Raw genomic sequence first — 27399 nt, forward strand, 5'->3', positions numbered from 1 at the left:
CATTATCATTTTAAGATAGCTTCATCATCACAATAACAATGCAATGAGACGCAAGAATGTGTATATTAGTCAAAACAAATAGATATGTTTGCCTTGAAATGCTGGTGATTTGTTTAAAATAAAAATAAAAATTGTTGTGGAAATGTGCAGAAGTGAGTTTTAGAAGGGAAACATGAGATACGTGGAGAATGAAATTAACAGATTTGTCCACCCTGAGTGGGAGCAGACTATTGTTGACTTTTATTCCCAAGCAGGTTACAGGTGTGAGGACGCAGTTCCAAATGAAGACAGCAGTAAAGAGCAAAGGGTTAACCCACCTACCCCCCCACACACCCCAACAGTAGGGACCCAACAACAGGGACCCAATCTAGATCGGGATGCTCTGCACCTGCACTTATTTTTATAAAGCAATTGCTAATTGAGCAAATGGTGGTGTTGTTCACTTTGATGGTAAAGGTAAAGGTAAAGGTACCCCTGCCCGTACGGGCCAGTCTTGACAGACTCTGGGGTTGTGCGCCCATCTCACTTAAGAGGCCAGGGGCCAGCGCTGTCCAGAGACACTTCCGGGTCACGTGGCCAGCGTGACATCGCTGCTCTGGCGAGCCAGAGCCGCACACGGAAACGCCGTTTACCTTCCCGCTGGTAAGCGGTCCCTATTTATCTACTTGCACCCGGAGGTGCTTTCGAACTGCTAGGTTGGCAGGCGCTGGGACCGAGCAGCGGGAGCGCACCCCACCGCAGGGATTCGAACCGCCGACCTTTCGATCGGCAAGTCCTAGGCGCTGAGGCTTTAACCCACAGCGCCACCTGCGTCCCCCACTTTGATGGTACTTCCACCTTAAAATTTCCCCGCTTTGCAAAGATGAGCAGGACTTATATCTGTGAAATAAATTAAAGAATTTTTTAAAATTCATTTTGAAAAAGAACACTCTTTGCTGAGGAATCATGCAGTTTTAATGTCTAGCAAATCTCCTTACAGGAAACTGAATTCGGACCTGCTCTAGGATATAATCAACACTTGGTGAGAAAAGAGTAACTGGAAGTGACCGGCATCATTACCCGATTCTGATGCAAGTTTCTTGAAACAATTATAATGTTCTGACTCATGAGAACAAGGAGGTTTTTTTGTACACTGTTCAGTTAAGATGTGCCATTGCTCCATCTTAGCCCTTATACAGAAATTTCTTTTCCTCTCCAAGAGCCCCTTGTTTCAAGGCATTAGATTACTGACATTATTTCTTTTTCTTAAAAAAAGACTCTATTAAGGTTCCATGTATGCACATGTAAAATGAGTAGGCATTCTGCAGTAGATTTGGAGAGGGGGGTGGCAAATCAATCCTTCCCAGGGAACTCTGGGAATTGGAGATCTTCCCTGCTCTTAAGTAACCAACTACAGTGTACAAAAGCATAGTATAAAGAGCAGCAGGTGAGCATCCAAGACGTCATAAGGAAGCAAAATACACTGGATGAAAAGGGCAAGAATGGCTTGCCTTAAAATAACACACACAAAAACCAAGTAGCACTCCATAAGTCTTAGCTTATGGCATAAGGTAAGTGAGAAAAATGATTTAAAAACCTTATCATCAATGGAATAGCAACTCAAAAAGAAAAATGATCTGCAGATGCAAGGCCAGGAGCCGTACATGTATAATTCAGTGATGTTGTGCTTTTGCACTGCATATTTATTTGCTTGAATTTTTAAAAAAGGTTTTCTAAAGTGTACCTTCTTTTGTTACATGGGGCGGTATCCCACTAAACAGCTCCACTAGCACAAGGTCTGTGCAATGGAACTTCACTGCTGTCTCGTTTTTCCATACAACCCCTAAATCCATTCTGGGGGTTCCCCACACACACACACCCCAGAGCAGATTTAGGGGGGTACAGGGCATCCACAGGAAGAGGAGAGGGCAGGGGAGTCCCACTGCTCAGCTAAAACTATTTTTTCAGAACGGTTTAGCTGTATACCACCCATGGTATCTACCCAAGGGTAGAGTTTGTGGCTTCGAGAACACTGTCCAACCATCTCGTCCTCTGTCGTCCCCTTCTCCTTGTGCCCTCCATCTTTCCCAACATCAGGGTCTTTTCCAGGGAGTCTTCTCTTCTCATGAGGTGGCCAAAGTATTGGAGCCTCAGCTTCACGATCTGTCCTTCCAGTGACCACTCAGGGCTGATTTCCTCAAGAATGGATACGTTTGATCTTCTTGCAGTCCATGGGACTCTCAAGAGTCTCCTCCAGCACCATAATTCAAAAGCATCAATTCTTCGGTGATCAGCCTTCTTTATGGTCCAGCTCTCACTTCCATACATCACTACTGGGAAAACCATGGCTATAACTATGCGGACCTTTGTTGGTAAGGTGATGTCTCTGCTTTTTAAGATGCTGTCTAGCTTTGCCATTGCCTTTCTCCCAAGGAGCAGGCGTCTTTTAATTTTGTGACTGCTGTCACCATCTGCAGTGATCATGGAGCCCAAGAAAGTAAAATCTCTCACTGCCTCCATTTCTTCCCCTTCTATTTGCCAGGAGGTGATGGGCCCAGTGGCCATGATCCTCGTTTTTTTGATGTTGAGCTTCAGACCATATTTTGCGCTCTCCGCTTTCACCCTCATTAAAAGGTTCTTTAATTCCCCTTCACTTTCTGCCATCAAGGTTGTATCATCTGCATTTCTGAGGTTGTTGATATTTCTTCCGGCGATCATAATTCCGGCTTGGGATTCATCCAGCCCAGCGTTTCGCATGATGAATTCTGCATATAAGTTAAATAAGCAGGGAGACAATATACAGCCTTGCCGTACTCCTTTCCCAATTTTGAACCAATCAGTTGTTGCATATCCAGTTCTAACTGTAGTTTCTTGTCCCACATAGAGATTTCTCAGGAGACAGATGAGGTGATCAGGCACTCCCATTTCTTTAAGAACTTGCCATAGTTTGCTGTGGTCGACACAGTCAAAGGCTTTTGCATAGTCAATGAAGCAGAAGTAGATGTCTTTCTGGAACTCTCTAGCTTTCTCCATAATCCAGCCCATGTTTGCAATTTGGTCTCTGGTTCCTCTGCCCCTTCGAAATCCAGCTTGCACTTCTGGGAGTTCTCGGTCCACATACTGCTTAAGCCTGCCTTGTAGAATTTTAAGCATAACCTTGCTAGCGTGTGAAATGAGTGCAATTGTGCGGTAGTTGGAGCATTCTTTGACACTGCCCTTCTTGGGGATTGGGATGTAGACTGATCTTCTCCAATCCTCTGGCCACTGCTAAGTTTTCCAAATTTGCTGGCATATTGAGTGTAGCACCTTAACGGCATCATCTTTTAATATTTTAAATAGTTCAGCTGGAATATAATCACTTCCACTGGCCTTGTTATTAGCAATGCTTTCTAAGGCCCATTTGACTTCACTCTCCAGGATGTCTGGCTCAAGGTCAGCAACCACACTACCTGGGGTATACGAGACATCCATTTCTTTCTGGTATAGTTCCTCTGTGTATTCTTGCCACCTCTTCTTGATGTCTTCTGCTTCTGTTAGGTCCTTTCCACTTTTGTCTTTTATTATGGTAATCTTTGTACGAAATGTTCCTTTCATATCTCCAATTTTCTTGAACAGATCTCTGGTTTTTCCCATTCTATTGTTTTCTTCTATTTCTTTGCATTGCTCGTTTAAGAAGGCCTTCTTGTCTCTCCTTGGTATTTTTTGGAAATCTGCATTCAATTTCCTGTATCTTTCACTATCTCCCTCGCATTTTGCTTGCCTTCTCTCCCCCACTATTTGTAAGGCCTCGTTGGACAGCCACTTTGCTTTCTTGCATTTCCTTTTCGTTGGGATGGTTTTAGTTGCTGCCTCCTGTATAATGTTACGAGCCTCCATCCATAGTTCTTCAGGCACTCTGTCCACCAAATCTAAAATCCTTAAACCTGTTCCTCACTTCCACTGTGTATTCATAAGGGATTTGACTTTCTTCAGTTTAAGCTTGAATTTTGCTATAAGAAGCTGATGATCTGAGCCACAGTTGTTCCTTTTATCTCTTGACTCCCTACTTTAGCATTCCAATCTCCTATAATGAGAAGAACATCCTTCTTTGGTGTCAATTCTATAAGGTGTTGTAAGTCTTCATAGAATTGGTCAATTTCAGTTTCTTCAGCACCAGTGGTTGGTGCATAAACTTGGATTACTGTGGTGTTAAAAGGTCTGCCTTGGATTCGTATTGAGATCATTCTATCATTTTTGAGATTGCATCCCAATACAGCTTTTGCCACTCTTTTGTTGACTATGAGGGCTACTCCATTTCTTTTACAGGATTCTTGCCCACAGTAGTAGATATGATGGTCATCTGAACTGAATTCGCCCATTCCCATCCATTTTAGTTCACTGATGCCCAGGATGTCAATATTTATTCTTGCCATCTCATTTTTGACCACATCCAACTTACCCAGGTTCATGGTTCTTACATTCCAGGTTCCTATGCAATATTTTTCTTTACAGCATTGGACTTTCCTTTCACTTCCAGGCATATCCGCAACTGAGCGTCCTTTCGGCTTTGGCCCAGCCACTTCATCAGCTCTGAATCTACTTGTACTTGTCCTCCGCTCTTCCTCAGTAGCATGTTGGATGCCTTCCGACCTGAGGGGCTCATCTTCCAGCGTCATAACTTTCATATGCCTGTTGTCTTTGTCCATGGAGTTTTCTTGGCAGGGATACTGGAGTGGCTTGCTGGTTCCTGCTCCAGGTGGATCACGTTTGGTCAAAACTCTCCACTATGACCTGTCCATCTTGGGTGGCCCTGCATGGCATAGCTCATAGCTTCTCTGAGTTATTCAAGCCCCTTCACCACAGCAAGGCAGTGATCCATGAAGGGGATACAACATTAAAACAAACAAAATCAAAGCAAGGTAGTAAATCTCAGGAATCACAAGGCTAAAACTATTCAACAAGAGAATAAAATAAATTTTAAAGGCTTGTGCAAACAGAAACATCTTTACCCAGCACCAAAAAGAGTGGCCACATTCACACCATTCATTTAAAGCATTGTTATATCACTTTAGACAGCCATGGTTTCCACCAATGAATTCTGGGAGCTGTAGCTTGTTATGGGTACTGAGAGTTATTAGAAGACCCATATTCCTCTCACAGAGCTACAGTTCTCTGAGTGGTTTAATGGTCAATCTCACTTCACAGCGGACTCTGGGAATTGTAGCGCTGTGAGGGGAATAGGAGTCTCCTAACAACTCTCTTTGGTGCGACGTGCTTGCAGCTCAGAACACAGACGTAGCCTGGATCAATAACTCACCCCTTGCTGTGTTGCATTCAGCAAAATAACTTCAGCTCATTATAAGACATTCAACATCCTTCCTGGATTCCTCCTCTCTCCTCCTGGAATCCCAGCCATGTACTTTCTTATGAGGAAACTTAATTGTAAACAGCCTCTGCCAAGAAGGCTTTGAAAAATGTTCCCTCATTAGTTGCTTAACCTTCCTGAATAATAGATGAAACAGATTTTTTTAAAAAGTGCAATTCATCTTTAGGGCTCTGTGTCATAAAAATGTAAAATAATGTAAGCAGAGCTCAGTCATCATGAATGCAGTGAGAAAAAGCAGTCCCTTTATCCATTTTAAGCTGTAGTGAATAACAGAGGTGAGAGATTATCTAACTCAGGATTGTTATCAAAGTCGCCTATAAAGAGATGTGGTTCCTTTGGCTACATTTATTATAACAGAGCTGTGAAGCCTTCAAATTAAGCTCTTTTTTCCTTGTCTATCCCCAGCGTTGCATAATTATTCTTGTATTATTTAAAGAAGACATCCCATTCCTGCTTAAATGCAGCACTGGAAGAGTCTGGGTTGGATTTCCTACTGGTTTTTAAAAGGTTAACAGCATCTACCACTGAAGTGCAGAGTTCATCTGTCACACTCCTTAGTGGTTAGCTAGTTTAAACTCTGGACTCTGGGCAGGGGGTGCTCTTTAGATCACATTTGCTTTACTGAAGGGCCACGATTCTTCATAGGCAACCTTCTGTGGGCCACATGCCTGTGGTGCACAGGGCCAGCCATAAACAAGAAAGTGGATGGTGCAATGGGCGTGACTCTTTCCTTTGTTATGGTGGGCTATATCAGAGGTAGCTCTAGTGACACAGAGCTTCTGGAGCACCCCAGCAGGCACAAACACTACCGTGTGCAATGGGAGAGGCAGGGGGCGCCAGATTTCGGCATCACAAAAATTTGGGACGCCAAGGTCTGCCACGAGCTACATTTCCAGCCCTTCCCCTCACAGAACTACAATTCCCAGACTGGTTTAAGAACCAATCCCTCTTCCCAGGGAACTCTGTATAGTGGTACCTTGGGTTAAGAACTTAATTCGTTCTGGAAGTCTGTTCGTAACCTGAAACTGTTCTTAACCTGAAGCACCACTTTAGTTAATGGGGCCTCCTGTTGCTGCCGCGCCGCTGGAGCACGATTTCTGTTCTCATCCTGAAGCAAAGTTTTTAACCTGAAGCACTATTTCTGGGTTAGCGGAGTCTGTAACCTGAAGCATATGTAACCTGAAGCATATGTAACCTGAAGTACCACTGTATAACATTACACACCATGTGGAGGAAGCGAATAAGGAGAACCTATGTTCATTCTCTCCGAATACTGGAATTTTGGGGCATACAATGAAGCTGAACTTTGGGAAATTCAGGCTAGTATTTATTCACACAGCACATACTGTAGTTAAGTCATGGAATTTGCTCCCAAAAGATGCGGCGACGGCCACCAACTTTGATGGTTCAAATAGAGGATTGGATAAATGAATGTAGGATAAGGCTTTCAATGGCTATGTTCCACCTCCATTGTCAGAGGCTGTGTGCCTCTAAATACCAGTTGTCAGGTATCGCAAATGGGGAGAGGTCTGTTGCACTCAAGCGCTGCTTGTGCCCATCTGCTTAGCCATTGTAAGAACAGGATGCTGGAGTAGATGGGCCTTTGGCCTGATCCAACAGGGCTCTTCTTATGTTGTTAAGGCAGCTCCCTTTGTTCCTCTCAGATTTCAAACCTTATACTCATGGTGCATCACTATAGAGAAATGCATTTTGGCTGCCGCATCTGCCGATGGACTGCAGTGTTTAAACTGACCCTTAGCCTGCCAAGGAAAATTGAGGAAAACACAGGCCTCTCTTTCAGGGGTCTAATAAAAGTCGGGTGTTACCATTCTTACATTGTACTGATGTTAGATGATGACAACGATCCTGAAGTCTTTCCCCCACCCCTCTCCTGTGGCCTGTCCCCTGTGCTGCCTCTTTTGCGACTAGCTGGCTGAAGGTAAGTTGAACCAGTAATGAGTCAAAAAAAGTTTTTATCTGGTTTCCTCCACTCCCTTCTCTCCCTGGCATTAGTAAGGCTTGGAACAATAACAGGATGCAGGATGGGAAAAAGGCGGACACCCAGCTGGGAAACCTTGGAGACTGTAAAGCTGAACACTCCCTGTATTGCTTAATGCAGTGAAATAACGGATTTCACTTAGTTCTTTATATTCACTCTACTTTATCCAATCGAGGCTTGGAGGCTGATTTTGGATTCTTCCTGATTTGGAATAAAGCCCAGCCCAGGTAAGAAACATGGTCTTTGGGGAGTGAGGAAAGAGAGAATTGTTCTTGGGATTTTTAAATCTGCTACTTAAAAGCAGCTTTGTCAAAGTTTGGTGGACTAAGGTTCCCTTTAAAACATTGTGGTGGAACTTTGGCCCTCCAGATGTTGCTGAACTACAACTCTCATCGGATCCAACAGGCATGGCCAATGGCCAGGGATGGTGAGAAGTGTCGTTCGGCAACATCCAGAGGATCAAAGGTTCCCCACACCTGCTTTAAAGCATCCAATAGTCCAGGATGTACTTTTACAACAAGCTAGCTTTCTTGATCCTGCCATTGTACACAAACTGGGTTGCTGGGAAGGACTACCTGGAGTTGCCATAACAATCTCAGATGGCAAAGCGGAGGATTTGTGTTTTTGAGAAAGGATGTTCAGGTCAGGTCACCAAGAACCCAAGCCGCTGCCAATAAAAGTTTAACAAGGAAATTGAGGGGTGGGGGACAGAAAGATGTTCAGTTATCCAATGTGTACCTGGAGAGCCTTAATGCAAACATTTCTGTTTGAGAGACAGGAAAGCTTTCCCCAAAGAATGCTAGGAGCCATAGTTTGCTAAGCATGCTGGGAATTGTTTTGTGAGGGGATTAGCTGTCTCCTCACAAACCTCAGCAGCCAGGGAACTGCAGGTGGTATAAGCATGCTTCAAATGTATCCTGTGTGTGTGACCTTAGAACTAATATATGCCTTAAATTTTGTCATGTGGATCGACACTATGTAGCTGATTTATGTTAAATGAAATAGCCTGAGTTAGACTGGGCCCATAATATAAAGAATGAGGGATGGTGAGTGGACTGGGACCACAGAGCAACAAAGACTTAAAACCACCCTTCCCTCATATCATGGTCCTGATCCAGCTCAGGGGAAACAATACCAGCTATTTATTTAACAAAAATCATCCACACAACACCAAACCATGTGTAGTATTCAATTAAGGTTTACTCAAAGTAAGTCTATTGTAATTGATGGGCCAAACCTAGTCATGTCTTTCATTTCACTGGGTCTGCTATGAGTAAAACATATTTTTGTACCACCCTATGTAAAAAACATAATGTATACGTTGACACTTGTCTACTGTAAAAGTGTCAGATTTTCTTTCTAACAAATACTCTGCTAATATGTGAAAACACGGGCTGTAGCTTATTGCTGAACATATGTAGATGAATCAGAAATAAGACTTACAGAGTCAGATACATATGTGTATATATTGGCTGTTCTATCAAAAATTGATAAAATGGCCTTGAAAACTTGCTTTGATATCTTACTGGTTTGGGACAATAAACTGAGGCACAAGCCAGACAAGATGGAAATGCTCTTAACAGATGTTTCATCTGCCCAAGTTCAGCCTCTTCTGGTGTGGGCTGCACTCTCCCTAAAGCAGGGGTGTCGAACTGAGTCTGGCTAGTAAACCAGACCTTGACCTCTCACAAGCCTTGTTGGTCACTTTGAAAGGTGGACAGGGTTGTCAAATTTGTCAGTCACTTGACATCACCACAATGCCAGGCGAAACTTTTTAAACGTGTTTTCATTTGAAATCAAGTCAAAAGGGCAAAGTCTCAGGGGGTTTCAGGTTCGGCCAAGCAGCTGATGCGTGACACCTGCAAGCCCTGCTTTAATCCATCAGGGAGTCATGTCTTTACCTGCCTCATATCTGACAAAATATATGATGTCAGGATAGGTAGGCATAGCTTGGGGGAAATGGTCTTTAGAAGGCTTACTTAGACTTGCAGGACAGAGGTGCCCAGCCACCACACTTAAGGTTCAGAAAGGATAGGGAAGAGATTTGGTTCAGCCTTCCTGAAATATGAGAATGAAAAATACAGCTAGTCTTCAACATCAGTTCTTCTCCAGAATTTTGCAATGCAGTTTTCCTATACCCAGAAAATATGTACAAAGATGCATATAATAGAAGAAAGTGTGCATGGAACACATATATATGTTATAATAATATACAAAATTGCATTGTATTAGGGGAAATTGCACAAAAATGTGAATATTAGACAAAACAGCCTACAAAATATGTGTGTGTTAGGATGTTAGTATAATGCCTTATAGAGCTGTTGTAATGATGACTGAGAAAATGCATAAAAAATACTTAGAGCACTGCAAAGAGCTATGCAGTCTTTTATCTATTGTTAAATATATATATTTTAAAAACTTATATATGTCTGGAGAAAAGGATTCTGATTTGTTTTTAGTTCTCAGATGAGCAATTCACTTTGTCAAGTTTTGGGAAATGAGGACACACATCAGCCCAGAATAACTGGTTAGCTTCACGTATGGAAAGTCCCAAGCTGTTTTAGGCTTCAACCATTCATGTGAAGATTATAGCAAAAACTGTACAGATTCAAGTATGAAGCTTAATTTATGTAGAAGCAGGAAAATGCATGTATGCATTGAATAGGGTTGCCAACTGTTCAGACCCCAAGATGCAAAGGGGCAAAGAGCTTGTGAACAGAGAGGTGGAACCTGGCAGATCAAGGGGCCCCTTGTGGAATGGGGCAAAGTGGGGATTCTATGGGGGCAAATGACTGCATGTGGAAGGTCAATGTGAGATCTTCACCATGCCCGGTGTCATGAGGGTGGAGCCTGATGGGGTTGGAGGAAGAGGGAAAAGCAAATGGCAAACATTCTCAAACTTAGCAGAAAGTCACCCTGAGATATTACTCCATTCCCTGGAGAGCCCAAAGGTCAGACTACACACTCTGGTCCCTTCCAGATGACCTGTTTATTGAACCTCCATCCTGATTTGTTTGCAGAGAGATCATTGGCTACTTAATGAGCATTTGCTCTCATTTGTTTACCATTTGTTCACCATAGTGTCAGAGCAAGTGTTATCCCGCACTTTCTGAGGCATTTTCCTATAGCTTTCCTTATGACAAAAAGTTTATGGGGGGTGGGTTGTGGGGGCTGTTTCACAAGAGCTGCCAATCAGTTTTAATTGCACAATTTGAATTACCGTAGCTGGTACGTGGTCAAAAGCCACCCCAAAGGAGTGATGGCATGGAAATGCCTTGTGTGTCGAGAAACTGAGGAGACCTGGATTCAAATCCTCACGCAGCCATGAAGCTCCTGGGTGACCTTGAACTGGTCGTCCCATCTCTCTCTCAGACAGGTTTGTCCTGAGGATGAAGCACAGAAGACCTTGTACACCACCTTGAGCTCTTTGGAGGAAAGTTGGGGTTCCATAAATAAAATAACAGAAGAGATCAAGGGGTAAACTTTCACTTAAACAGTTAACAGTTTGCAAAGAGCTTTGCCAAGCTGAATAGACTTGCCTCATATCCTGCTTTTGTTGAAGCAAAATGGAGTAATTGAAAACAGGATATATGTAAAGGGATTTGTATAGTCTTTTTAACCTTTGGAGGCATTTTTGATGGATTGCCTTTGCCAAGTTGAATTGTATGAACATCAGATACTGTTTAAAGAGAAATCCCTCTCTTTCTCCTCTTCTCAAGAAAACAGAAATCACATGGCTTCCTAGCACAGTAGTAATTGGCATTTGAGTGCCCTTCTTCGACAACAGAGGGAGGAGATATTATTTGGGTGTTTGTTTGCATTTGTTAATTTATGCTAGATGGGGGGAAAGCAGAAGCAGGTTCGGTTTCTTGCAGCACAACAAACTTGGCTGCAAAGTGCAGGAAAATCTACAAACATACCCCTTCCTTTTAGGGTACCCACATGTTCTACTTCAGTTGTCTATTTGAAAGTGTTGCCTGTTTGAATTGCTCAAAGTCCAGTCCAGCATCAGTTTAAAGAAGGGAGAGTAAGTTGCTAAGTTGCTCACCAACAATTATCACCTGGATAGCAAACAGGGGTCACCTCACTACAGTCTTCCACACTGTGGCAAGAGGTATTCCTAAATGACTTGATGGGTGGGGCAGAGCTGCTATGGCAGCTTCCCAGCATGTGGGTGGCTGCTGCTGGAGAAGGAGGGGTGAGGTGATGGGGAGTCAGGCGTGGTGCAAGTGCACCAGCAGGAGTGCCAGATTGCATTTTACACCATGCTGACCTCTCCACCCACTCAGTAAGCAACAGTAACCCACCTGCTGGGAAGCTAGTATAGTGGCTCTGCCTCATCTAGTGAGCAGCTTCTGGAGGCACTGTTTTGAATGACAGTAATTATTTTTTCCATTTCTAACTCTCCATATGCATTGGCATATGCAAATTGTATGTAGACCTGTATACTGTTTTGTCCTCTTATTTTGATGGTGCATAAGTAGCCATCCTTGAGTGATAGCGGTGATAGTGGTGGAGGGTAGTTTCTTACAATGCAATCGATTTGGCAGGGTATACATGAATAATGGGTGTGAACCACACACACACATATTCCTTTTCAAGCTAGGCTAGGCATAGTCTGAAAGAACATGAAATAGCTGAACCTAAGCAAGTTTGAATTTGGTTAGTACCTGGATGTACAACTGCTTGTTATGTGCCCTGAGTTTGCTGCCTTGAGTTCCCTAATGAACAAACTGCACAAACCATTGCAACCAAAACAGATAACCATGGTCAGATTTTGGGACAAGCATTCATGCTTTAGTAACCCCCAAAATGGACTTCTTCCATTCACTCTACATGAAGCAGTCCTCTATAAGCATCCCAGAAACTTCACTTGGAATAAAATGCCACATCAGACTTCTCACTGCGTGGAGTATTTCACTCCAGTATCATTCAGCCTGTCTTTGCTACATAAGCACATAAAGCATAAGAAAAGGGAGCATGTGGTCCTCCAGAAGTTGTTGGCCTGTGGTCAAGGATTAGGGGGATTGCAATCAAGCAGTCACCAGGGGCCACAGGTTCCCCACTCTGGAAAAGAGCACAGTCCTGCTGGATCAGACCCAGGCCTATCTAATCCAGCATTCTGTTCTCACAGAAGTCCACCAGATGCATATAGGAAGATAACTTCTGACAAGGAGTAGGAACTGCATCAAAGAAAAAAGGAGGGCGTATCCAGCATTTCCCCCCCCCCCCCATTTTCTGACTTCCTCTATGCTTATCTGTACACAAACAGAGAAATGTGAAAGCCTCCTTATCGCTTGGCGGCGCAAGGAAGTTCCACCAGTTACCCTGGTGCTCCACGGGAGATCATCAATGCTCCTAAGAAATGATCTTATATTGAGTTGAAGCATCTAGCTCAGTATTGACTACAGATAGTGCTCACAAAGGAGCACCCCCAACCCTACCTAGCGATGCTGGGGACTGAATTTGGGGCCTTCTGCACCCAAAGCAAATGCTATCCCACTGACAATGAGATCTTCCCACTTTTTTCCTGTTGGGGTTGGGGGGAATCCTAGAGCTATGATCTCCTGCAATCTGACCTGCCCTCCTCATACACCACTGCCTGCTAGATTAGACCAGAGGCCTATCTAGTCCAGCATTCTGCTCTCATAACCACCAATGGGAAGCTGGCAAGCAGGACATAAGAACATCAGGAGTGCCCTGCTGGGTGAATCTGCCAGTTTTGGTTCTCTTAGCTCTTAGTTCTCTTAGTTCTCACATGAAAATTTGCCAGCATTTTAGTGCATGATAAACTCATGCTGGTGTGTAGATTTCACTAATATGCATGCTTCTACTAGCCGTTTCCCCAATTTCATGCATTTTGCATGTTATTATTTCTATTTCCCCTAATATATTCATTTTTGTACACATCATTTGGTTCAAGAAACACATCACAAAATTCAGAGAAGGGCAAATTTTGAATGATCCCTGCATTTCAGTTCACATATCGTTTTGAGAAATGTGAATTTAGTAGCTTCTCGCTAAAATTAGAACAAACCTGAATTCCCTGCCCGATCCCTACCCAAGCTACATTAATCCATTGTCTTTGTCTTGCCAGGGATAGAATAGCATGACCTTTAGGTCTCCCATAGTATCCATTGAAATCACTGGAGTTTCCATTCTTCTGCCATCTGCAGGAAGCCAGCCATCTGGCCATCCTCTGCCCATTCCTCACTTCCCAGCCAGCTCATGGAAACCTTCTGACAGCACAGAGGTGGAACTGAACACGTCCGCAGAGTCAGGGTCACAGTTTCTCATTCTTCAAATTTCAAACTCAGTTCTCCACAGTTCTACAGCAATTTGAGAGTTATTGTTATTTTTTAATCCTCATGAAAACTCGCTGGTAGTTTGGTGTGTATTTCTCCTAATAAACACATTTTTGTATGCAGTTTCCCTAGTGTACTCATCTTTGCAAGCAAATTCCTCTAATGTAATGCATTTTTTATGTTATCTTCGTGGATATATTCATTTTTATGCATGATTCCCCCTAATATATGCAGTTTCATAAACATTGGTTGGTTGGACAAGTGTATCACAAAATTCAGGTAAATGCAAATTTTGAAGGATGACTACATTTCAGTCCTTGTATTGTTTCAGAAAGTATGGATATGATAAATTCACCTTTAAATGTGAACTGAACCCAATTTCTTCCCCATCCCTACTCCTGAAGAACCTTTGTGAATGGTGAGATGTGGTTGTTACAGACTAACCACTCCCTTTCAAAAGATTGGTTTTGTAGAACTATTTTACAAAGCCACTCCAGCTGTGAACTTTCTTCCTGGCACTCAGCACACTTTTTGCTCTGCTCAGAGCTCTTGGGTGCCAAAAGGAACTCAAAGTGGGTGGAGATGCAAAACAATGTGATCTCATGAACAGTCAGAGGCTTGCAAACTGTTGGCTGTTGCCCTCTGTCACCTCTGTGCCAAACTGTAAATGTTGTATCTTTTTCTAGCTCACTCCCAACAACATCATCCAGGCCAAGAAATCCTAATAAGCACAGGTTCTATTAAGGATCTGAATGTGAAAAGTGTTTCCTGCTGAAATAAGTAAAATTAAAAGCAACTGTGTGATCACAGAAGTAATTAAAGCTATGAGGCCCACTCATAGCTAGTTTACAACATGGTATGGGCATTTCCTTTGCTAGGTCATATTTATCTACTCATGAAGCAACATGGGTACAACAGGGCCACACATTTAGATCCATCCCTGAGATCATGCAACCCTTCCCAGTTTCAAACACACAGATAGTGTTGGGTGAATCTGGACCTCAAAAACACATTGATGGTTTAACATTAAAAAATATTTTCCCCTGTTCTATCTGTTAGCAAAGTCACTTAATTAACACAAAGTCCAGAGAGAAAATACCTGATATCATTTTACTGAGCAAAACTGAACAAAAACAGAGTATAATTTGAGGAGGAAGGAACAGAGAGGTTTTGTCTTTCTTTCTTCAGGCCTTGCAGAGAAATTTAATTCAGTTCACATTATATGCAGAATTTATCACATTTGCACTTTCCTATATACTATGAGAAGTGAAACATAGCCTTCCATTGAAATTTGCACTTATTCAAACTTTGTAATGCAATTATCTAACCAACCAGTGTTTACAAAAATGTATATATTAGGTAAAAGTAGGCATAAAAATGAGTATGTTGATGAAAATGACATACATTACATTTGGAGAACTTGCTTGCAAAAATGTGTACATTATTCAAAACTGCATACAAAATGTATTTATTAGGAGAAATTTGCACTAAAATGCTGAATAATTTTTATGAGGATATTTTGAAAGAAAATGTGTAAATTGCTGCAGAAATGCAGAGAACCAAATTTAAGACTGGAAAAATGAGAAAACGGGAGAATCAAAACTGCCAATTCCTTCCATCTCAATTCCTTAGGTTCATGGTTCAATGGAACTTAAGAACCCTGTTTAATTAGGCCAAAGGCTCATCTAACTCAGTATCCTCTTCTCATAGTGGCCCACCAGAACTTTGATCAAGACAGTGTTCCATTTTCAAAATGTAACCTCTGTTTTATTTGGGGTGCAGGGGAAGAGAGCTAACTTAAAGGAAACTAAGATGCCTTGAACTTTTTTGACATGTTGTGATAATTGCAAAACTGCTTAGTGCAGCATTTTATGGAATGAACTAAGATGACCATTTCTGCTGTTGCTTCAAAGTCCAAAGGCACTAATACTCATCTGGTGGGTGTAATTCTCTAGCAGAAGCAACAGGATAAGGTATCACCATTTCTCATTTTTAATGCCCTTATTTCCTATTTTGCCTTCTTTAAAATAGACCTTGCATGAATGTTGTATGCACTCCTAAAGTGCCTATATCAGGAATGACCCTTTTTGGTCAAAGGTAGAAATAATTACCTCTAGTAATTTTTAAATAACTAGAGGTTCTTTTAATGCACACAGAGAGCTAGATGATGTTTTCTTCGTAACTTTTGATGGTCCATAATTATGAGCTAATCAGACATGCCTGATGTGGAAGCTGGAGAGGAATAATGTGGCAGTAATAAGAACTCAGTAACTAGAGACTGAAATCAAAATAGTCACTGTTGTAATACTGGAAGATACTGGATACAGAATCTTCTTTCCGGGGTTGCCTCTAGACTTTCATTATTTTGCACTGGAGCTTAGTTTTGAACACTTAAAGTGGAGTGTTCAGTCATCCTGGGGCAACAGTTCCACTTTTAAAAAAGGACTTTTGCAGTTAGGAAAGTGACAGAAATGTGCTGAACAGTGGGTGATGAACAACTGATTGTGCTACAGGCTGTATAGTGAATGTAGATAGAGATTGATTCTCCCTCTAATAAGAATTCTTCATGGAAGATCTCCTGAAGATCTCCTGTTTTGCTTAAGGGATGTTTCCTCTAGATCACTGAGTAGTTGCAATAATGCAACTTCAGTGAGGATCAGGAGAAATTTTCTGCTGGCTGCTTGAGAGAGAGGAAGAGGAAAAAATGGAGACTTTAAATGCATCTGCATTTAATTGTTTTAACTAGTCATACGTTTCATTTGTGCATCTAATTTTATTGATCTGTGACTGCTGTAAATAATTCATTCAGTTAATGAGAAGACTGTAAGCACCATGTAAGCAAATCAGGATGACTGCTCATTGTCATATAACGTTGCAGCAAACAAATCATAATGAGCGCTCAATAAAGACCGGATATAGTATGACTTCTGTGTAAGCCTTGGGCAAGCAAATCAGGATGAATGCTTGATTAACAGGTTGCCTGGTGAAGCTCTGATAAAGGTTGGATATGTCACTCTCTGTGGTAAAGGACCACAGATTGAGGGCTTCTCAATAGTCCACTTCTTTACTTGAGATGTGGCTTGGAATTCTCACCACCGGCCAAGGTTGTAGAGAGATGCAAGTGTCTGTGTGTATTGTTCAGTTTCCTTGGAATGAAGGACAGCAAAGACTGTGGTGTCTTTAGGATATATGGTTTATCTGCACATATTTACAGCCTAAGCCTATGATGAAGGGGCTCACAGCATTAGGTCTTGCTTCTCCCATAGCAACAGCCTTGGATCCCAGGAGAAATCAGGCATGACTCTGTCTCTCAGCTGCCCAGCCTGCTTCTAGCCTCTAGCTTGCACACCCCTCAGCTGGGACTTTTGTCTTTCTAACCACAAGCCAGGTGGGGGAGTGAGGTACCCATTTCCCTTGTGTCATAGAGACACTTCCTTTGGCATCTTAATGGCCCATACTTAGACCATTACCTCACCAGGAAGCTGGCCTGCCTATTTCAGCAATTGAATCCTTGTTGGATCCAGGAATTAGAAGGGACTCAGGCATATAGCCTAACCACTCCCCACACAACACTAATACAATAAGGTAGTTGCTCAGGTTCATAGTAAAACACAATCAAGGCCAGTCATTGCACTAGTTCTAGCTTCTGAACGGCAACTTCTTGTAAAACACATGATAAGAGTCAATCCTTGAGATCACCTGATCATGAATGAAAGCACTACCAGATATCTGGAGAAGGGGACTGAGGAAAGTTGCATGTATAAAAGCTGATAGAAGACTTTGGTTGGGAGAGAGGATACAGATGAGGTGCAGAAGTGTAGTAAGAGTTTCTTTGCTCCTTGGCATGGTGTTCCAGAAAATTTGCTTACCACAGCAATTTCCTAGTCAGCTGATGGCCTTCTGGATACATACAGTATATCCCAAATGTCCTGTTATATGTTTATGTCTGAACCCTCATACATGCCCAGCTTGCATGAGAACCCTAACATACCGTTTTTGATGAGAAACAGAGCGTTGTATGTGGAGACAAAGGTGCATTGTTCTAAAAGTGTGAGTGTTCCAACCTTTATACCAAAAAAAGAACATTCCACAGCAAGAACTAACAAAAGAATTATTACAAGGAAAAGAGAGTAGGCATCCTACAGAGACAGTAAACCATGTGAGATAAACATAGACATATACACCATGGCAGCATTTTACTGTAGCTACATTCCTAGCACTCCCGCTGAAAGATAAAAGACCTTAGGATCCTAAGAAGCATAAGCATAGAGAGTGAACATGGCATGTGTTATGGGACTCATGAAAAATAGGGATAGAGGCAAGATTATACCTTATCTAGGAGGCTCTGGACCAAAATTCAGAATGAAGATATCTATATCTGTGAGAATTAAGCTCTCACCTCTGAAACCATCACCTTGTCAGGCAATAGAGATCTCGCCCTTTCCTTGGTCTGATCTCCAGCAGAGTGCTAAAACTCAGAGTGGCGTGAAGTGGGGTGGAAATTGTTAGAGCTTTAGGGTGCTGCCCGAACCTGTGCAAAACCTGTCCTTGAACATGATTTGGAGTCTCATATACTTGCATGTAAAATGACTTGCAAAAGGGGACAGGAAAAGATTCCTTTCAACTATAAAGTTTAATGATTGTTCTCAAGATTATCATGGTGTCTATGGAGGTGAGCAGGGCAAATTCATATGTTCGGGCAAAACAAACTTTATCTTACTATTTCTAAGTGTTATCAATTAAGCCTTAAATGGAATCGGTGTTTGTTTGAAATCCAACTTACAAATCCCTGAGGAAACTAATTAGCAGGCTTTCCTGGTGGCGAAATAGTTTATCCATATATGCTTCCTTCCAATCAGTCAAAAAGCCTGATGTTTCATTCTACATCACAAGCAGGGTAAGGGGTCACTGAGAGGTTGATACTTCAATATAACACAAGCAAGATTGAAGCCCTGATCCATAAAAATGAACCAAAGAAAAGTCATATCAAGTGTCCCTAATTTCAGCCTAGTGAATAGTCTTTGTTTTGCTCATCTCTGTATAGGGATGGCGGGGGGGAATTCAATTCAGTTCACAAATAAAGGCAAACTTACCTTGTTTACACATGAACTAAAATACAGCCATATTTTGAAATTTGCATTTCTCCAAATTTTAGAATGCAGTTTCCAGCCAAGTATTGTAAACAAAAATGCATATGCTAGGGTAAAATGTGTATGGAATGCATATATTTGTGGAAAATAATATACAAAGATGCATTATATTCAGGGAAATAGCTCTGCAAAAAATTGTATATCGGGAAAAATTATAGACAAACGTGTTTATCAGGAGAAATTTGCACTAAAATGCTGGTGAATTTTCATGAGGACATTTAAAAGGAAAAATTGCAAAATGATGTGGAAACATGAGGAACTGAACTTGAGAATAGGCTATCAATGGTTACAAATCCTGATGGCCATGTTCTACTTCCACTGTCAAATCTCTAGATACCAGTTGCTGGTAACCACAGGAGGGGAGAGCAGTGTTAAGTTCATGTCCTGCTTGTGGGTTTCCCATAGGCATTGGGTTGGCCATTGTGAGAACAAGATTCTGGACTAGATGGGTCATTGGGCTGCTGTCAGTGTGGTTCATGATATGATGAGTCCTGCCCTGGCTGAAACAGGTCTTTAGTTTGATCCAGCAAGGACTCCCAGCTCAGTGGCAGAGCTCATGTGTTGTGTGTGTGTGTGTGTGTGTGTGTGTGTGTGTGTGTGTGTGTTTAAAAAGGTCTTAGGTTCAGTTGTTCTAATCTTCAGACAGAGGTGGGAAACTCTGACACCTTGGAAGGTTGCTATCTGTCACTGTAGATGCGAGTGGGGAACCTGAGGCCTGAGGACAGCATGTGGCCCTCCAGGGTTCTGGGATTGCCCCAGGCCATAGCCCTCATTTGTCCTGCTCCATGCCCTCTGAGTATTTTTGCCTGGCTGGAAAGTGTCCATGGAATACCTGTCAACTTACAGATTTGAAAATAAGGGACCAGCAGCCTTGAAAATAAGGGACTAGCAGCCAAAATAAGGGACCTGCAGCCTCACCTGTTCCAGGCACTCAAGTCTTCCTGTCCTCCTGCAGTCTGGTCAAACTCATGCTGGGTAGCTTCGAGAACACTGTCCAACCAACTTTGTAACCAGAGGTTCAACTGAATAGAATCTGAATCACATGTACCACAAGGCCTATGCAGCCTCAACTTAAGATGGCTCCCCGGCCTGGCTTTGCACTGCAAAGTTTGCAGCAGCACGTGCAAGAAAATGGCGTCCAGCATTCAAAAAACCCCTCAGCTTGCATTAACTAGCCACACACAAGGCATGCAAGCTCCACCCCCCAGTCGTTCTTAGACTTCTTATTGGGTGAGCAACACAGCCAAGCAACACAGTTGGAGCCTCCCTCCTCCCTGGCCAGCAGGGAGGGAGAGGAGCTGCTTCCTTTGAAATTTAAGGGACATCATTTAAGGGACATTTAAGGGACATCCATCAATAAGGGACAGCAGCGGGACATGGCGCTGGAATAAGGGACTGTCCCTTCAAATAAGGGACACTTGACAGCTATGGTCCATGGACTGTGATAACAATGTCGTTGGACCTGTGGTCTGATTCAGGGCCCTTCCAGACTTTCTTTTTATTGCACATTCATGATTATTTGTACTAATGACATGATCCTGTTTTTAATCCTATTTGCACTTGCAAACCTTTGGGGACGAACAGACTGATTCACTTCAAATCAGTGCATATCTGATAACTTTCTGCTGAGATCCCGTAGCTTTTTATACCACAAATAGGGGGGAGGGGGTTGCCCCACGTTTGTTATGCTACAACCCCTCCAGGCAGCAATAATGCAATAGCATTGGGGGAGTGTTGCAGAACAAACTAGAGCAGGATAAATCCACAGTTGGTGCTCTATTGTGTCAATGACATGTTGCAGAATATACCCACTGCAAGAAAACACCAATATGCCCAGAGTATAAGCCAGCTTCCTGTGTTCTCAAATTACTGGCAAGAAGGGATTTGCAAGTGGAAACATGCAAGTTCCAAACTTTTTGCTCATGATGCAAACGTTGTAATATTAGAGGAATCTTGTGGCTGGTTTGGAAAACTTCAAGAGAAATGGTATATTGGCTTCAGCAAACAAACTGTTCCAGGGAAGAAGGGGCTGAAAATCCAGTTCCCAAAAGTCAAGAAGAGACAAATGTATTTTATCTGGCGACACAAAGTCTGCTCAAAAAAGCACTTGGAGGAAGTGAAACCCTTTGTAAGTTTTTGGAATGTAAAAAGAAATGAATCTGAATGAAATGGAAGGAAAGGGCCAGACGAGAAGTACTGTAGCCATCTTTTCAATGATGTAGGGAAGCTGCTGTTTTGGGGGTCAGATCATTGGTCCATCTAGTTCAGTACTGTCTACACAACCTGCTCATCTCCCCCTTGAGTTGAGCATGTCCTACACACAACTCACAGCCACCAGTGCCCAGCATCAACTGCCTGAGGCAGCCGCCTCACTGTGCCTAATTATAGGACTGGCCCTGAGGTGGTGTTTCATAAATTATAATCAATAAATGTCACCTGGTATCAGGCATGTTTGCAATGAGAATGCAGTGATGTGAGCTTAGATAGACCACCACTTCCACACCTGATAAAACAATGCAGCTGCAACCCCATCACACCCATGGTTCATCAAAATCTGGGCAGGTTAAGGTAATCACAAGAATAAAGGCTCCCATAGTATTTAGATGTATTGTGATATACCAGGGTCCTCCAGATATTGCTGACTACAGCTCTCTTCATTTCTTAGCTCTGGTCATACTAGCTGAGCCTGATGGCCGTTGGAGGCCCACAATAGCTCACCACCCACAAATTTCACGTCCTTCAATAAACTGAATTCAGTGTGGCCTCACTCTGTTGAACCATCAGAATTTGGAGGCCTGTAAAACTCCAGGCTGGTTCAGATATTGCCAAGAGGTGCAGAAAGATGGCAGGTGAGAGACCTGTGCTTCAGTTTCCTCTCTTAATGTAATATATTTAGTTATTAGTTCAGTTAAATTGATTGTTTGTAGGCTGTTTTCCCAAAAATGCTGCCTGAAATACCACACACCCTTTGCTGTTTTACATTGCTGTTTATTTATATGCTGCCTTTTGACCAAAAAAAGGCCGCCAAGGCAGCTCAGAAAGAGTAAACAAATACATGCAAATACAATAATGCAAATGCAAAATAATACAAATGCAAGTGATATGATTCAAAGCAAAATCTTACATTACAAAAGTATTAAAAAACCAGCATATCTGTGTTCCTGCCAAAAAGAAATACTTAAGCAGCAGCTTTGCCTTATAAGGGTCAGTGAGAGCCAGTGTGGTGTAGTGGTTAAGAGCGGTAGTCTCGTAATCTGGGGAACCAGGTTCGCGTCTCCGCTCCTCCACATGCAGCTGCTGGGTGACCTTGGGCCAGTCACACTTCTCTGAAGTCTCTCAGCCCCACTCACCTCACAGAGTGTTAGTTGTGGGGGAGGAAGGGAAAGGAGAATGTTAGCCGCTTTGAGACTCCTTTGGGTAGTGATAAAGCAGGATATCAAATCCAAACTCTTCTTCTTCTTCTTCCCAGGCAGGGGGAGTGGGGCAAGGCAGATAGAAAATCTGCTTGAAGGCTCTTTTGGAATTTTCTGGCGGAATATGTGGTGATTGCCACCCAATGGATAGTTGTTAGGGATGGGTAGAAAAGTTCAAGGAGGAGGAGACTATCATTGGCTACTAGTTTTGGTGGTGATATACCACAGTGGTACCTCAGGTTAAGAACTTAAATCGTTCTGGAGGTCCGTTCTTAACCTGAAACTGTTCTTAACCTGAGGTACCACTTTAGCTAATGGGGCCTCCCGCTGCCGCTGCGCCACGTGATATCTGTTCTCACCCTGAAGCAAAGTTCTTAACCTGAGGTACTTATTTCTGGGTTAGCGGAGTCTGTAACCTGACGCGTCTGTAACCTGAAGCATCTGTAACCCGAGGTACCACTGTACCACCAAACTTAGAGGTGGCATGCTACTGAATAGCAGCTACTAGGGAGCAACAGGGAGAGAGGGCTCTTGTCCTCATGCCCTGCTTCCCAGAGGCATCTGATTGGCCACTGTAGGAAGCTGGATGCTAGACAAGATAGGGCTTCAGGTGCATGGGGAGAGTTTCATTGGAAAGACCCCAACAACATCTGTAGTCATTGTTTGTATTGCTTTACAGGGCTTTCTTCCACAGAGATGGCAAGATGCTGCCTTCTCCTGCTTTCTTTGACGCTGGTTCCCACTAGTGCTCATGGAGAAGATTTCACAAAGACTGCTGTTAACAGCAATATTAACAAGCGCATAAAGAGAGAGTGGATCTGGAATAAGATGCATATTATCGAAGAACACAATGGGACTCTACCACATCATGTTGGGAGGGTAAGAATATATTTGTTGAATTTCAATCCTGCCCATCCTCCCAAATGTAATTTTTAGCCTGTTCTTTTACAATTAACGATTGATGAACCATCAATTCATAGTTCAGTTGTAAAGGATGTGCTTTATATGCAGAAAGGCATAAGTACAATTCCTGGAGTCTCCAGTTGAAAGAAACTATCAACGGCTACTAGCTAGCATGGCTACATTCTGCTTCCATGGCCCAAGGCACTTGCTGTGAATACTGTTGCGTGAAGGTCTTGCTTTTGGGCTTCCCATAGGCCTCTGGGTTGGCCTCTGCAAGAACAGGATACTGGATCAGATGGGTCATTGGCCTGATCCATCAGGCTCTTCTTATGTTCTTACAAGCAGGTAACTAGTGACGAGGAAGATCTCTGCCTATGAGTTGCAGAGTTGAGATAGATTGACAAATTGTCCAGTGTGGTCTGCCTGTGTGCCAGCCTCTCATCCAACCTGTGGCTGCTGTTGCTGAATGCCAGCTCAGCTCTGAGAAGACCTTGCTCACTCATGATCTGATTATGGATGAGGAGGCCAATCTGGTCTGTATCACTGAGACCTGGGTGCTCCTCTGTGTATTCAGTGCAGTATCAGGGAGGGGGAGTTGCTGTGGTCTATAGAGATTCTCTGTGCTGGTCCAGGGGGGAGGTTACCGTGGGGCGAGGTCCAGGACCTGAGTTGAGGGTCGGCAGACAGTCCTCCACGGGCGAAGCGGGGTCCACAGTGAGAAGCTGGGCAAGGACAGGAACTCTGGGGGAACAGGACTGGATGCTGGCCGAAACAGCTCTTCAATGATGTTGCTCCCACAACCTGGGACCGGGCTGACTGGCCTTTATCTTCTCTGAGGCCAGGGGCGGTCCCGGCCTCCAGGAGACCCGCCTCTCCTGGCCTTAAGGCGAGCACTCCTCCTGGGAGAAACCAGTTCCCTTCGCCTCTCTGCCCTGAGCCTCTGCAGTTCAGGAGAGGCTGAAGGGTTACTGGACCCAGGGGGAGACTCACCTGTAGGCACTGAGTCCTCAACCACCTCCGGAGCCAGAGTGTATTCACCTGGTGCCTGCTCCTGAGGATCCGGCACAGGTGCAGGGCCTTCAGAATCAAGGCCCTGTCCCAGCTCAGCCGGCTCTGGAGGCGGGGACTCCTGTGCAGGCTGGGATTCCTCCGGTTCAGCCTCTGAATCGGATTCCCAGGCCATCATATTCTCTCTCCCCCTTCAAACTCTCTGTCCAGTTTGGGGGGAGATCTAGAGTGTGTGTTCCTGGCCCTGGGCAATTGGGACAGATTGGAGATTCTGCTGGTTTACTGCCTGCCTCACTGAAGCTCAGTCCACATAAGACTGAGGAACTGTTAGTGGGTGGTTCCCTACACCGGATGACTGGGAGGTTGCCTACTCTTGATGGGGTTGTACTCCCTCTGAAAGAGTGGGGATGCAGCTTGGGGATCCTTTTAGATCCATTGCTGTTCTCAGATGGCCTTGGTGGCTTGGAGTGCCTTCCATCAGTTTCATATGGTGGCCCAGCAGCACCCCTATCTTGACAGGGATGGCCTAATGTTTGTTGTCTATGCTCTGGTAACCTCTAGGTTATACATTATATACATTATACACAGGGCTGCCTCTGGAGATGGTTTAGAAACTTCAGCTTGTGCAGAATTCAGTGGCCAGGTTTCTCATTAGGGCAAGACAGTTTGAGCATATAAAACCAATCCTGACCTGGCTGCTCTGGCTGCCAATTAGTTTCTGGGCCCAATTCAAAGTGCTGGTTTTGATGTATAAAGTCTGAAATGGCTCAGGACCGCAATGCCTCAAGGATGTCCTCTCTCCATATGAACTGACACTGAGAACATGCTCTGAGGCCCTTTTTCATGTGCATCCTCAGCGAGAGGTCCGGAGAGTGGCAACACATGAACAGGCCTTTTCTGTGGTGGCTCCCCACTTGTGTAATGGTCTCCCAAGGGAGGCTCACCTGGTGCCTTCCTTACATATCTTTACATGTAAGACAAAAACATTCTTCTCCCAGGCCTCTGGCTAATTAAACAATTTATGGCCTTTTAAACTGGGTGGGAAGGGATATTGTTTTTGTTTGTTACTATGTTATGCATTTTTGTGTTTATATATTGTAAACAGCAAGTGATTTTCAGGTGAAGGGCCATATAGAAATTTAATAAATAAATAAAATAAATAGAAATAGAAATTATTCAGCAAAGATTAAACAAGCAGTGCACACCACAGCAGTTCCAGGAAATTATTTTGCCCATGAATCTACATGAAAGTACCTAAAGCCATGAAAGCTGGAAATCTATCATTTTCTACGAAGCCCTAGTATTATAGATGCATTTGCGGGTCTGAGAGCTAACACAAGCATGTTGAGAAGGAATCAGATATATGCTGTTCCTTTCTTGGAAGACGAACGAGCAAACATACAAGGGAAGGAACTCTCTTTGGGGACAATTCCAGGAAAAGAGAGGAAGCTTTGCCATGTCCTACAGAACAAGCTCACATTAGCAGACAGTACTTGTTGCAGTACTCATAGACTGTCAGGCAAATGCACTGATCCAGAAAGGTCCCCTTCACTTCACTATGACAGCCTGACAGAACCCTGCTAACATTCAGGGAGATGAAAACATACAGCTGCCTCCATCAAGGACAGCATCAAACTCAGCAATGAACACCATCTGAAAAGCTTTGCCTGAGTCACATGCAGTCAATCGAGGGGATTTCATAATGTACTGTTCCATTGACTAAATTGTTGTATGCCACCCCTATCTCCATGCGGGACGAGACTCTAGGGGTTCCAAGCAGCTTACCCAGGGTTTGTGTTTTCTTTTGAAAATGGGGCACAGCAAAGACTTTGGTGTCCATATATATATATATATATATATATATATATATGGTTTATTTACACATATATACAACCTGAGCAATGGGTTTTATGAGTCCCTGGCCATTGGCTAGGCTTCCTATGGCTTCTGGGAGTTGTAGTTCAGCAGCATCTGAGGATTATGTTCCTAGGATTCCTTACTGACTGTCACAATTTTGTTCTGCTTTCACATTTTAATTCTTATTTACAGACTTTGTTGTACTTTTTAGATCACATCAACCATCAGGAATCCCAATGCTAAATACGTGCTTGAAGGGGAAGGTGCTGGGACTCTGTTTAGAGTGGAAGACAGCACTGGAGATGTGTCTGCAAATGAGAGGCTGGACCGAGAGAAGAAAGCTGAGTACCACTTGAAGGCTCACATTCTTGACCGTTTCACTAATAAGTCATTGGAACAACCCTCCGTGTTTCGTATCATAGTCTATGACATCAATGACAATGCCCCAGTATTTGTACAAAAAGTGTTTAATGGTTCTGTCTTGGAAATGTCACCACTAGGTAAGCTCATCTCTCTTTTTTAAAAAATGCTACTGTGCTTGCATGCAAAAAAAGAGTACCTTAACAGAAACTAGGCATGGGGAGTCACTTTCTGCCCAAGGGACAGATTCAAACCTAGCCAACCTAGGACCCTAGAAGTTGTTTCTCTGCCCAATAGCAGGCAAGGCTAAAAGTGAAAAGGTTAGGGGCAAAAGTCAGCAGGTTGAAAGGCCAACAAAACAAAAAGACCAGCAAAACATTTTTTAAAAAATGCATTTTTAAAAAATTTAATTTAATTTAATTTTTATGTATTCTGCAAACATTTTACATATTCTTAAATTTAAGTCTCCTTTAAGGCTTAGTCTTTAAAGCATCTAAAATGAATGTAAGATACATAAAATGTTAAGTTTAATCAGGGGAAAGCCACAGATAACATGGAAAGTGACAGGACAAATAAAAATGATAGATGGGTAACATCAAATGATGTCACATGATTGGCAAGTGGGCAGAATTTGCTAGAAATGGGTTCAGAGGCCAGAGGTTTCCCACCACTAATATAAATGAAAAGAAGCATAGATCATCCAGTAAGCAACTGCAGTAAGAAAGCTAATTCTCCCTTAGTTTCTTACGCTGAATACTTGCAGAAACAGACCATGGCTCAGAACCACTCTAGTCATGTGGAGCTAGCTGTGTGCAGTGATTTATGGCCCTGGATGGAGGTTCAAGACACATCTAGCCAGCTCAGCCAAGCCCAGATTAGCACTTAGATGCATAATGTTCTTTGAGAGCTTACACACACACACACACACAGAGAGAGAGAGAGAGAGTACCCACCCTAGATCCCTGGTCTGTAAGTAACCTCTCCCTTCTCTTAGTTAACCCTTTCCATCCTTGACTCGCCACTTGTATGGCTAGCCCCAGAATAGCTTCCTCTTTCACCA

General features: G+C 43.1%; 1 protein-coding gene across 2 annotated transcripts in view; it reads left to right on the top strand.

Moving 5' to 3' along the window:
* Positions 1 to 7411: 7411 nt before the first annotated feature.
* Positions 7412 to 27399, top strand: part of CDH5 (cadherin 5) — a 30732-nt gene continuing 10744 nt past the window's right edge. The window contains exons 1-4 of one of the 2 annotated variants that reach the window (XM_079988224.1): positions 7412 to 7570; positions 21464 to 21647; positions 22891 to 23090; positions 26191 to 26479. In XM_079988224.1, coding sequence (XP_079844350.1) covers positions 21641 to 21647; positions 22891 to 23090; positions 26191 to 26479 — 496 coding nt within the window. In that variant the 5' untranslated portion in view covers positions 7412 to 7570; positions 21464 to 21640. The remainder of the gene's footprint in view (positions 7571 to 21463; positions 21648 to 22890; positions 23091 to 26190; positions 26480 to 27399) is intronic. The other variant, XM_079988225.1, reaches the window with a different exon arrangement.

This window comes from Podarcis cretensis (assembly GCF_951804945.1).
Source record: "Podarcis cretensis genome assembly, chromosome: 8".
Classification (NCBI taxonomy): Eukaryota; Metazoa; Chordata; class Lepidosauria; order Squamata; family Lacertidae; genus Podarcis; species Podarcis cretensis.